Here is a 13728-nt window from a genome sequence, read left to right as displayed (position 1 = left end):
GCTTTGGTTTTTACAAGTATATTATATGTTATTATGTATCATTGATATAATATATCGGTGTTATGTATGCATAACTATTGCTCGTGCCACCGCATTACTATCCGTGGATGTGAATACGTACGCGATTGTTCGTGACGCTCAATAATATGTAGTAACATTAATATACCCACACTTGATTCATGTCCCCTGAATTAATGTATTATTCTCACATCGTATATCGACCTCGTTTTTTTATAAACTATATATATACATATATAGTCGAGTATTTCTGTGTTTCTAGCTATACTATTGCTGGAAAGTCCGTGCACTTTACATCGACGAGTTGGATGATTATTTATTTAAGTATGTATATTGTGGGTATATAATACGTACGTATAGTAATATTTTTTCTTTACTTATTTTTTGAATCTTTCCAATATTTTGCAACGATACGTTTTCCTTATTTCTATCTTTTTTGCTTCCCATCCCCTGACTCTCATATTCAGTCAATTTGCTGCATCGTCAAATTTCTCTCTCGAATAAAACAATCGTAAAATTTATCGTCTTCCAATAATGGTTTTCTGATTTTGTTTTACAGACACCGAATAATTACGTAATAAATCTCATAATATTTTCTTTTCATATATATGGGTATATTTTTCTATACGTACATACAGGGACAATGTGTGGAAATTGACCACTTTGTACGACTGACTAGCGTCAACTTGACGTGCGCGGCGTATGAAGCGGCCAGTTTTCCCATATTATCCCTGTGCATAAAAAGTTTGCGTAAAATACATTTATATGTATATCTGTATATATCCCTCTTTTCCATAATATATATTGTGTATTTCATAACAATTGTTGGATCATAGGAATATTAATAATAAATAATACAAATTAAAATACAACATGCAAACGACACCGAATGGAATTAACTATGTGAACACCTGTTATAATGCTCTTTGTTTTTTTTGCTATTTAAATTTACCCTATAAAATTGCTATACAGGTAATGGAATTTTAATATTATTGTTATTTTTTTAATCACGAAATGACTTTCAGTATGCGCGATGAATGATTCTTGCTTGTAATTGACGATGTTCAGGGTTTGTCTGAATGAAGAGATTTTTTTCCTGAACTCTTACCGAATAAAACTTTAGTACGTGATCTGAAACAAGTCCCTTCTTTGTTGAGGCGTGACTTTAAAAGTGTGTTGTTTAGAGATGCCAGCGGTGAATCTTCTTTTGCACTTGAGATTTGAAACGTAATAATGTATTTTTATTGAGTTCGCCATATTTTACGCATGTGGAATGTTTACACGGACAATAGTATTTTATTAACTGAAAACGATGATTCGGAAATATTGCTATTTTTTTTGTTTGGTAGTCGATACAGTCCGACCGTGAGGGTTGCGTCGACACATGATTAATTTAATATAACAATTTCGAAAGTAAGTAACAGTATAAATGAGTTTGCACTCGCAAATAGCGCCAGGTGAACACAGCATAATATGGTTTCTAATTTTGAGTCAAATCGGTGCCTCAGTGCTGAGCTACGAACTTTTGCTTCATCGAAGATCCGTTTCAAGTCACACAATAAGTTTCTACTAGCGAGAGCACAAAAAAAAACGTTTGGTTTGGACATACCCTAGAACGTTGCTATAATGACAGATTTGCGGTGAATCTTTGTTAATCTTTTTAGAAGATTAGCGCAATGATTCAAAACCTTTGCAATTCTAAAAAAATAAATAAATATACCTAGTTGAAATTGTATTTCATTACCAGTGTGTATCATACGGTACGTGCAATTACGTGTACGATGATATTCATAGATAGGGACATGAAATTTGACGATCGATTATATCAATTATAGTCACGGTATTATGGCCGGTAAATATTCTTTACGTTGTTGTAATATGTATATGTCACTGGTATGTGCAAAAGTATATCAGTGTATATGTATGTATAGTGCGAATGGATGAAGTAATCGTATATAATCGAATATTGTTATAAGTTACTGCGTCTCTGAGGATAAAATAAAAGAATCAACCAAGGAGAAATAAGAATTGAGTAAAAAAATTACAGAATAGAAAGTAAACGTGAAAACGTATGTAGGTATAATGAAATGTTTGCTATTACATCGCCGTGCGTAATTCAAAAATCTTCTCAACTACAGGTAATAATATTTTAAGTACCTGAAGTTTCATCATTTTGCTAAACAGATATCGGACGTACGCAGTACACTATAATATGGCGTAGCTATTATGTATACTCAATACACCTTGACTCCTCCTTAATAATTAATAGAGACTAGATATCCTAGGCACCATCTACAAGCGGTAGGATTCTAACTATGTACGCGTATTGTAATTCTTTTTTTTGGCTTTTTAGTTTTATTTTTTGTTCATATTTGTTCTACAGTATTAACGACGACGCATGTAGAAAAGTGAGCCTCTCATTTTAAATTTCCAGTTCAGTACTTATAAAGTACTTCAAAATGTCCAGATAATTTTCTATACTGTGGGATGTATCTGATAGGTTGATCCTTATTTCGATCATTTCAGAATTTTAACGCTTCCATAGGCTGAATATCTTCAGACGAATCATTTTTTCTCCGTATCATTGTGTTTTTTAAACAAAACTCAAATTTGATGGACTTCTAATCCGTACTAGCAGAAATTTTATGAACATTTTGTAGATTCTCTATCAATATGTGATCGTGGAAGAAACATATGTATGATAACTATTAATTATTGTACAATGAAACCTCGTATGCCTATGAGATCTGATGCATTTATGTGTTGAAAAAAATATATGTAAAGTTTTGGTAAAATACTTGACTAATTCGACTTGTACAATTCGAAAATTCTAAGAGAATAGCCAAGTTTCTATTTTTTTTTTGGATGAACACGGTCCTGAGAAGAAAACTAACCGTGTAGTTAAATGAAGTCGTACGTTATTCAATCGAGACGATAGGAAGCAGTGGGAAACCACTTCGAATCGAGCTAGGAGCCTGGGATTGATCGTGAATTGGTTTGAATTTTTTTGCAGACAACCAGCTCAGAAGTGCGTTGAAATTCAAAAATAACCCAAGTGGGACCACCCTAATGTACGATCATGTATCTTTGAAACACTTTCGTTCTGAACACGGAAAAATTTTGATTTTCGTTTCAACGCGAGCGTATTTATATATGATTATAATTTTACTCGAAACGAGCCAGTGATCTAAAAACTTCTACCGTCTAATAATAGATTTACAGTTTCTTTTTTCTTCATTCTTTCCGGAGTTTGGCAGTTATATATATGTTTACTACAATTTACCATCTTCGCATCATAAATATTAATATATATAATGTGATGCATCACATATCTATGTATGCATACCGCCTGTGTCCCAGCAGCAGCAACAGCAGGAGTAGAAAGTGAAAGTAGATGTATTATTGAGGCATAACTACAACGAAATTTCGCGTTAGTTGTTTTATAATTATACCGAATTGACACTACAAAAAATGCGTAAAGTAGTCAATTACCTTTCGCTAGATTGTCTATTGTAATATTGTAACTTGGCAGAATGATCATTGTCTACTACAGGATAATAAAACGGATAATAATGGCCGTGCAGGAGAATTGCTAAAACAACGATAACACGATGTATAACAATAATTATAACAACAACAACAAGAATAATGATAATGATAGTGGTAATGATGACGACGATAATAATAATTAGAAAAATTATAGTACGAATTAACAAAATAAGGGGGATGACATCAATCATAACAATAATAAGGAACGAGTAACGGTTGTTCGCGCGAAGTAGAATAGGTACAAGTTACGAGTACCGTTATTTTATCGTAAGTACGGTGTGGGGGGCAAACTTTTTTTTGGTTTGGATTTGGTGAAAATGTTATTATTTTATTATTTCTGGTCCACTTCACTTCTGTTCACGAGTATATGGTGATTACTTCTCGGCCCCCGCCTCTTACCATCAACACTCTTTCAAGACCTTCCGTTAATACTTCGAGGAACTCCATGTCTACAGTGCCGAAAGAGAAATTTTCCATTTGGATCGAGTTAAGGAAATGACAAATGTAGCTTGTGAGTCTGTGCGTCGGATACGTATACATATATTATAAGGATACAGTTTGATTCTTTTTCCATCTTCGTGTCCCTCGGCGGACCTGGCAAGTTAAGAATCACCAACTGAGCGTCGTGACTCTTGTTCACTATAACTTCGTTCAATTTCACGGAAGTGTTCATCCGCCGCACATTACCCTCGTCCCTGCAGTGTAGGAGTGCGAATGAAAATTGGAATATAGCTTACGAATAAACGACGATAATTATTTGTAAAATTTCACGATCAACTCACGGAACGTATTGATCGGGTTCCTTGGTAACCGGACTTCCCGTCTTACCATCGTCCTCGCTCTCCCGTGCTTCTTTGGCGTTATTCTCCCTGTTATCTTCTTTCGGGGAACCGCCGACGAGGCGAGAAGTTTCCTCCGTCGTTTCTCTACCGTCGCCGTCCTTTTCGCTAGAGTCACCTACCTCGAAATCTTTTCCGTTTAATTCCGTTTCTTGAACAAGTTTCTCCTGTGCCTCGTCGATTCCATTGGCTTGATTTACCCCCTGGTTGGAGGGCTCCTGAAATCGGACCTTGGTCGCTGTCTTCACATCCACGTTGTGACACTGGTCCATTATAGCTTGAGCCTAAATTGATGAAAAAAACGAAAAATTTTTAGGATGACTTTTATCAGTATGTAATACTGTAATTCGTGCGGATTGTATAGTTTGGAAAGGCATAAAGTCATTCGCGTGGAATAATTATATTATAAAGCTGGTTCGAAAGCAAGACTGACTATAAACTAGTCTTGGGATATCTCACATCACTTATTGTACCGCCAGAGGGGAACTATGAGGGTGTCATAATTTTTTAACGAGGTGGGAGCTATTGGCGTGAAAATGGCTCTGTTCCGAATACTTCAGCAAATGAAATGGAATAATTAAGCCTTCGAAGTCAGCCAATCGAACCGAAATTAGATGCGAGCGCTGCGGCGCAGTACCGACAGTATCAGCGAAAGAATAAAATTAGTGCATAGAAAAAAGCCAGGACTAGGATTTTGTTCGACATTTACTGCGTGCAGATTATGCTTTCATCCATAAGATAAAGTTAGAAATGATGTATAGACGGCAATCGATCGATCAAACGATAAAGAACACGAATGCGAGAGAGAAAATCAATTTATTCGCATAAATCTTAGGGAGTATAGATGTAAGATCGGCAGTTGGGTGAAGAGTGGGGGAACGGCTTCTTGGGAGCATTCGGGAGTTTTTCGGGGTGTCTGACAAACCAAGGGTAATTTTTCCTCAGCAAGTACCTCGTCGAAGTCCAACAATGTCCGCCCCTTATCCGCCACGAGCACGCAACAAACACAGTTATTTCGATCAGTGTCTCTACCTGACCAGTTTCTTATACATACATACAGGTAAGAGGTACACATATACCGATGGTACATACTACATGTGTAGACAGAGAGAAAGGAAGATTTTCAAATGAATGAACGACGAACAGATTTGACACCGGGATGATTCGATATTACACAGGTATATACATTGTATACCTACACCGTACGAATGATACAATTGCAATTCGTTCGGGATCCTACGTGTTTGAATAAAAATAATGCATGCCAATTGAATGATCTGACAATGCTTGAAGAATTGCCGGAGAGAATTGAGGCGAAGAGAATAAAACTCGAAACATTAGAACGGGAAACAAACGGGGCGAAGCTACGAAAGAACTCGATTCAAGATCAGATTATGGGCCAAGTATGAATGAAAGTTGTCGTTCGATTGATTTATCAATAATGACTGAGGATACTTACGACGCCCAAAGATTCTTTCTTGTTCAGACGAAGTTCTCGCAGTATTTGGTGCCTCTGTTCCATCATCAGTGTGCGCTCGTACGTGTAAGCGGAAATATCCGAATCCATCTGAAATGAATTTTGGATTGTTGCTCGATCCGCAAAAAAAAGAAAGCTCAATGCACGTCGATCGAACGATAGTCAAAGATATCGGATGTCACATACCATCTCGACTACCTCGACCTCTGCTTCGATTCGGAGATGATACAAAAACATCTTGAGGTCCTTTTTCATTTGAATCGAATTATCCTCCATCTGGGCAACGGTGAAAATCCTCATCTTGCAGTTTTTCCACGTACGATGTTGCTTCAGCAAAAACGGAAGGAGCATAAGAAGCCCACCGTCGTGGACGATCCACCATACATCGATGTTTCCGACAACTTTCTCCGTCGAATCGGGAAAGAAATTAATCCCCTTGGGTACAAGGAGCGCCATACGAGCCGCCGTGACGCTCCTGAGCGTCTGCAAGAATACCTTCCATGTTTTATCATCCTCCGTCTGTCTCCATCCGTACGGCCATCCCAAAATAACAGTGTTGGGTTTCATTCCTCCGAGTCCGGTAGTCTGCACGAGACAACTGAGCCCATCGACGACACTTTTCGCTACCAACACGTCGACAAATCCCTTGACTTTTTCCTCGTCCATGGTCTTCTGCAGGCTCTGCTTGGCGGCCATCGCTTCACCCGATGACTTTGAGTAGTCCCCGCTGATGCAGCTCGCGCAAACGGCGAGTCCTTTACCAGCTTTGAGTTGGCTAGCGAAGGCGAATAGTTTGCGATATTTCGGTACCAAATCATCCGTAAGTTTGGCCAAAATCAATATCTGCGGACGCCAATTTTTCGTATGCGGTGGGCCCTCTTCGAGTCGAAGGAGCGAGTATCTTGCCGCTGACAAGGCGAGACCGCGGATACCGTCTCCCCATTCTTTTTCAGCACCCCGGTACTCGATATACTTGTACATGCACCCGGCCATTCCCATGGCCAAAAGTGCGTAATACCAACTGGTCATAAACATTATGGCAACGCACAGCGAGAGCCCCAGGAACGAGAGACTCCAGTGGTAGTATTTGAATCGCGGCCTCCAATTCGGTGTACGAAGTAGGGTTTGGAGGACGCAGGCGAGGTTTACGAACCCGTAGCACATCAGGAAAAACATAGAGAGAAGGGGGGCGAGATAATCGACGTTACCGAGGAGAATTCCACACTGGCATATCACGACGGTTAACAACAGAGCACGCGTCGGTTCACCTCTGCTAGAACTCGATGCAAACGGTGCTAGGAACGGAATAATTCCATCGCGAGCGATCGCTTGAAGGAGTCTGGGAGCCCCCGTTAGAGATTGAAGTCCGGCACCGAAGGTGGAGAGAAAAGATCCGATCAGGATAACCCATTCGTTTGGCCAAGCGATGTTTGCGACGACTAATTTGCCACCTATACTTTGGCCGAATTTGTCCCTCAGCAAGAGGTTGTCGACCGTCCCGGCGAAGAGTAAGACGCTGGACAGATATACCACCGATGTCGTTATTATAGCGCAAATTGTTCCGATAGGGATCGACTTCTGAGCGTCAGCCAGATCTCCCGATCTATTAGAACCCGCCATTATACCTGCGGATGGAATATTACATGAAAGCTATATCTCACGTTGTTCTCGCTTCGTTTAAGTTAGTTTTCACGTAACCCAATTATCAACCGACATCGCGACTGGTAGCTGAATATAATGCCGCTACACTTGACACGATCTCCACGGACTACCGCACCGTCGCGGTAATACGCAAACCTCTTGAAAAAATCGGGTTATACGATGCACCCGAGCAATCAACCCGGTTTACTTGTTACGTGTGTGTGTGTGTTTCTCCTCTCCAATTTCGGCGGTAAGAACTTGAGGGGTGATGGAATAATTTTCTTCAATTCAATTCGGTGCAGCGACGAGAGTATCGAATCGATTGTAAGGACAAGTTGAGTTATCGGTTCACGTATGCGATATGCCGTAGTCGAATAATACGAAGAAAAAGGTGTGCGAAAATTAGTGAAAGGGCATTCGCGAGGACGTACAAGGTCAACGTAGCGCTGTTGCTGATATTTCATTGGAATTGAATTTGTCCGCTCTACTTGGCAGAAAATAACGCCTATAACGCGACGTGCGTTTATCATACGCTTCTACGAAAAAGCTCGCGCACAAAATCGTTGAGGGAAGCACCTCCGGGCCTCGCTCGACGTTCGTCGAGCTTTGTACGGATAATTTCACATATCCAAAAACCGTTAGATCATCCGGGAAACGGACAAAAGCTTCGAAAATTGAGGGAGTGGCCGCAAGGACGATTCACGTTTTTTTCGCCGCTCGAAATAAACTGGTCCGGCGGAAATTCGGAACTGGCCACGTTAAACCGAATCAGCCGCACGTTCTCATTCTTTTGATGCTCACCTGTGACCGAGGGGAAGAAAATACCGATCAGAATGGTGAAGGTCGTCGTGAGGTCTGCTTGGATTTGATTATAAGTCGGATACGAAAGTTTATCCACATCCTCTGGTTTGTTTTTATAGGCAAGAAATTGCCCTTCCTCTAGGAAACTTCCCCATATGTTGTCTGAAAAATCGAAACCACTTAAGACAAAAGAAACACCGAAGCAGAGTAAAAAATCGATATTTTTCTTCACGCGTTCGGAATGATTGCGAAGCTGTACGATCTATAGGTATACGACACGCACCGATCGTACGCGAGAGTTGCCAGGCTTTGTCCGGATAAGCGACCAAACGTAACGAAATATCTATTTACCCATAAAGACGCCGCTGGCCAAGCCGTGGATCCCATTCACTATTCGTGGTTCGTGATTTTCGTAGTACGGATCGCAAGGGTTGTTGTCGGGACAGTATAGTTCGTGTAACGAGCCGTTGGTCGCCTTCGTGCAATTCACCATATCGACGTCCTTCAATAGACGCTCACCAAGAACGCACATTCTGAAATGACATACGGACAAGGTCACGTCCGAGTGCACGTCAAAAGCACCCGGAAAAGCTCTCGTCTCTGAGAGGCGCGAAATAGTTCGATGGGAATTCAAAGATCGAGCTCGGCGTTGATTTCTCAGGGTAGGGGCGATATACCTGACATACTCACTTGAGCGCTTCGCTGCCACTGATATTGTAAAACAGACCAACGTACACCGCGAGGATCGAGAGGATCACACAAGCAAGGGCTACGGTCGCGAATTTGTTGACCAACTTGACACCGATGAACACTATCGTACCCATACCCATCAGAAGACCCGTCCCGTAGACTCGAAAATTGTTGGCCATGATAGCAGCGTCTTTCGTGAAGTCGCCGAATATACTCAACGTCGGAGCCATGTACGTCTAGAAACACAAGGGGACGTCGCACCGTTATCAATCGTACGTCTGTAACCGAGTTATCTGATGGAATCGAAAAAAAGCTCTCCGATATGACCGGAGTTGACCGGTTGAGTTTGTCCGTTCCAGGGTTCTCATTTTTCTACGGTCTCACATGGAATTCAATTATTCTACTCGGATCGCATGCGGTGCAATGCTCTCGACCGGATCCTTGTTTCATTTGTATACGTTAGATTTTTACCAGGACGATTTCAACGGCACCGATGATGTACATAGCGGCTGCCAATGTCGTTCCCATGTAGAAAAGCATTCCCACAGCACCTCCGAATTCGGGTCCCAAGCTCCTCGATATCATGAAATAGGATCCCCCGGCTGGAACGACGCCATTGGTAGCGATAGCGCTCATGCTGATCGCCGTTAACATGGTCTGTGGGACAAGTCGTTCGCGCCGTCGGTTAGTCAATTCCAAGCGATTCCAAGCGATATAACGAGGAATAACTTTTACGGATATTTTTTTTATTTTCCACCTCTATTTTCACGACGGGATTGACCAGAATAAATGGAAACAACTTACGACGCAGCAGCAGCAGAGCACGATGAGAAATCCTTGAATCGCTCCCGCGGTTCCGACGACCCATGTCAATCGGATAAAGAGGATAACGCCAAAAATATTCTGGATACAGGGGAGATAAACTCCGATCAGGGTTCCCATTCTAGCCCCACCACCCGGTGGCTGTGCCGGTTTGCTGTCCGGATCTGTAGCTGCCGGTATGGTGTTGCTGTAGTTTGCCAAGCTGTTGAGAAGTGTCGAGATACGAGGCCGATCCTCCATTTCCTCCTATTGAAATCACGGAGGAGGTAGAACCATGAGCAATTAAGGACGGCGGACTCTAGAATTTTACAGCTGGTGCAAATCACCATCCCTCAGGATAAATAAATACACGTCGTAGGCGAACATCGGAAAGCTCGTATCCTCGCGATACGATATACGAAATAATATACCGTATATACATATGTAGTTGGATCACCGCGGTGATGCGAAATGAATACAGGTATAGTATTTTCTGTCGCTGTTCCGGATTCAGCCGAGTCGATTCCTATACGAGCCACGTAGAGCGAAGATTCCACTTCGCTGTAACGACGTGGACCCCGCGACTGTAATGGGAGGGGTAATTGTGCTACCAACGACCGCTGACCAGAGTCTAAGGTCAGGGGTTGCGGAAAATTCAATAATTCAGCGTAACGGAACGACAGAGGTAAAGGCTCCGTTTCGAACGAAGCGCGTCAAGTTATGGTATTTTCCAATTTTCTCATTGTCGGTAACAAAATGAAGCGAAACGCGAAGGTATAATACAATTGAAGACGCGAGGAAACGTGGAGAAGTTTTGTAATCGGTTCGGACGGTTGTCGGGTCGAAGGACAACTTGGAAAAAAAAGGTGGGTACACTCGCGCTGTGAGTTCATAAGCTCCTCGTCGTTGATGTCGACGTTACGCTTGGGAGATGAAATGGTTTGTTTGACGTTTTCTCGAAAGTTTCCGCTGAAATTGTCAAGCGGATAGCGTTGCGTCGAACGAAGTGAAAACTGCGCAGCGAGCTTCGCTGAGAAAATTCACGATAAGCTTCTTTGGTCGCGTTCGCCACTACTCGTATACCCGTATGCGTACGTAGGTACACCTACACGTGTGTAAATATACGTGTGCGTCGAGTACGAATGGAATAGGTATGAAATTCAACTCGGCAGCCGGCGGGAAATCGCAGCTATTGCAGTTAGCTTCGGTTTAACCAGTCACTCGATAGCTACCTGTTACTCATTGTCAGACCGGTTACAATAAGGTTTCACGTGCCCCGGTCGAAGTTTTACGATTCACTTGTCGTCAAGGCAGCCAGCTAGCAAAGTAGCTCGCATCCCCCTCGGAAGACTCCCCCTCTCCCGGCGTTAACGTTCAACGTATACATATAGAAGCCAACAAATGAGCGAGGCACGCGTTACAGGGGGTGGCTGGATGGTGCCAAACGAATTGGAAAAAATGCCTCGACCGGATAGAGAGGTAGATAGAGATGTCGAGTCTAGATCGCGATTCACGTTATCGGCGACGGCCACTTTCGCGGATGTGCGTCTCGCACTCCTCCGCAGGTAGATGACCCGGGTGTCCCGGTACCGTAACGCACGTACCGCAACTCCGCGATCACCGTTAGCAGGGTGAGGACGGGACCCTTGTACGATCGTCGATTACTTCAAGATTCACCGTACTCACACTGTAGAGGTAGAGGTTCGTTTCATATCCCGATCTCTTCTCGGAATTGTTACCACCCACGAAGGGTTCCCCGTCACCGGAAGCACCCCCTCCATCACCTGGAAAACGAAAGGAAATCAAACGTTACACGATTGTTCACCGAGGCTGATCGATTTTTGTAAAAAAGATGAAACGAAGATTCGAAATAGCGAATTATGAAACTCGACTATCGGACTCGGAGTCGATCGGATCGCTTTACGTCGGGGCGAACGCCGTTTTTCACGACTGATCTTCTCTAACGGTAATACCGCAGCGAATACAGCGGAATCGAGGAAGGCCGCGATGATGAAGCTGAGACTTTATTTTCGGCGCGAATCACCGCGATCGTCGATAAACGTTGTCCGGGCCAAGTGCCAATAAGATATCCGAGTCGAGGGCTCCGCGGTTCCGCGGCTCCGAAGCTTCGACGTACGTAGGTACATGGTGCGGTGGGTAACGTTTTCTATTCTGCGACGGGACATGGACAAATCGAACTACCGAATCGGCGCAGGTGAGAAAATCCCCCGTCCCGAGTACGCTTACGTCGCATTCTCTCGCGCGCTGTGACCCCGGAATAAAATTAATCCGGCGATTCTTCGTTGCCTTTAAACTCCGACTCGTCGTTAGACGTGCCGAATCGTTCTCGTCGCCGCCGTCGGCAGCATGAATTTTCTTTCGATTCGTTTCTCCGCTTCATTTGTATTCCGTGTGAATTCCGTTTCACACCCGCGATACGATTCATTTTGGCGGCGATATTTGAAGGAAATATTGTTTTTTCCATCACCGTGTTTGCGAGTCGACCTCTGACGACAACCGAACCATTTTCCTATCCTGGAAACGTTTGAGAAAAATTTCTCGCGAGTTGTCGTCGCGGTTGCACTCGGAAAATAACGTTTACGAGCGAAGAAAGGACACGCGCTCGTCCCTCTGGACGGTCGTGCTTCGTCCGCGATACATTCGACCTCTAACGCAGCAGCGGTTGGTGCGGTGAGTGAAAAGCGACCGACCGAACGTTCATTTTCACGAGGCATTTGGCCACCACGGGATGAGTTATAACCTGATCTTCGGAACCGTGAAACTCGAGTAGCGACGTAACGTATAATTTGGAACAATCGAAGGTCAAAGTTCGACGTAATGATGTAGATTCGAGCGTTCGTCGATGAGAAGGTTGACTACCGCAGGGACATCGGTTGGAAAATAATTCAAAGATAGGAAAATGCCGAAATGCGAAATTCCGCTCTACATATCGTCCGTAGACGCGATGGATGGATTTTTGCGAAAAGAGTGCGGGTGGTATTAATAAAAGACGAGGTGAAAACTTTGTATAAACTTTGAGGGCGTAGCGAGCAAAGTTGCAGGCTGGGAAGAGTAAGCAGCGCGAGGCAAAGACCCTCCGGTCACCCTCTTAGTTTGGCGGATGTGCAGGTGGGCGCAAATTCAAGTAAAATATAGGTCGGTGGGTCGTCGTGGGGTAGGCGAGGGGATGCCAGGGGTGCCCGGTGGACCGTCGACGAGAGGAGGGAGGCGGGAGGCGGGGGCACCGGAGGGAGGCTGAGGCTCTCCGCTCTCGGCACTCGGCACTCCGCATCGATCTCTCTCCCGTCGTCCCGTCCTACCGTCGCGGCGCAGCCTCGTCCACCTCTCACCCCCTTGTTCCGCCGACCTGCACCAACTGTACGGGAGTTCGCTCGAGTTCCAACGTCATACGCAACACACGTACGGCGACCCGTTCGGGTGCGAGGCGCGCTCTGCGGATTTCGCACACGATACACCCTTACATCCCGCCGGTTAGATCCTCGCGGGCGATCGCGATCGCAAGATTGCGCACCTCGGGTGGACGTACGCGATGTACGATACCGTGGGACGACGCATCGATCACCTGCGGCGTGCGACGCTCGATTCGTAACGCACGACGTAACGTCACATCCGCGGAGAGGACCGAGGTTCCAGGTTCGAGTCGCCCGTTCGGACGATCCCCCGGCGATCGTTGCACGTGTCGGGGAATCGTCGCGATCGTCGTCGCGAACGCAACGATCTCCGGGTCTCGTGGGTACGCATCGCGTAGCGGCCGATCGTCCTCGACTCGATGGAATCATCGTACCCCGTAGAGATGGTAGCGAGGTGCCGAAGACGCGCGAGACTAGACCGAGAAGCGATCTCGGGGAGGGGTGCTCGCGGATCTCGTTCGCCGCCCCGATCGCGAGGCCG

General features: G+C 44.3%; 1 protein-coding gene across 4 annotated transcripts in view; it reads right to left on the bottom strand.

Annotated features, from left to right (window-relative positions):
- Positions 1-448: 448 nt before the first annotated feature.
- The window catches only part of LOC105687567 (solute carrier family 12 member 4), a 35975-nt gene continuing 22695 nt past the window's right edge, over positions 449-13728 (bottom strand). For 3 of the 4 annotated variants that reach the window (XM_012403323.3, XM_020853184.3, XM_048653978.1), the window contains exons 2-13: positions 11503-11600; positions 9820-10083; positions 9487-9672; positions 9016-9251; positions 8677-8858; positions 8326-8487; positions 6070-7508; positions 5866-5973; positions 5359-5385; positions 4350-4690; positions 4123-4262; positions 449-4016 (exon numbers count right to left, since the gene is read on the bottom strand). In XM_012403323.3, coding sequence (XP_012258746.1) covers positions 3925-4016; positions 4123-4262; positions 4350-4690; positions 5359-5385; positions 5866-5973; positions 6070-7508; positions 8326-8487; positions 8677-8858; positions 9016-9251; positions 9487-9672; positions 9820-10083; positions 11503-11600 — 3275 coding nt within the window. In that variant the 3' untranslated portion in view covers positions 449-3924. The remainder of the gene's footprint in view (positions 4017-4122; positions 4263-4349; positions 4691-5358; positions 5386-5865; positions 5974-6069; positions 7509-8325; positions 8488-8676; positions 8859-9015; positions 9252-9486; positions 9673-9819; positions 10084-11502; positions 11601-13728) is intronic. The other variant, XM_012403325.3, reaches the window with a different exon arrangement.

Source organism: Athalia rosae, chromosome 4 (genome assembly GCF_917208135.1).
Source record: "Athalia rosae chromosome 4, iyAthRosa1.1, whole genome shotgun sequence".
Taxonomy (NCBI): Eukaryota; Metazoa; Arthropoda; class Insecta; order Hymenoptera; family Athaliidae; genus Athalia; species Athalia rosae.
Note: the sequence above shows the minus strand (reverse complement) of the source record. Positions and strands in the feature narration are given on the sequence as shown.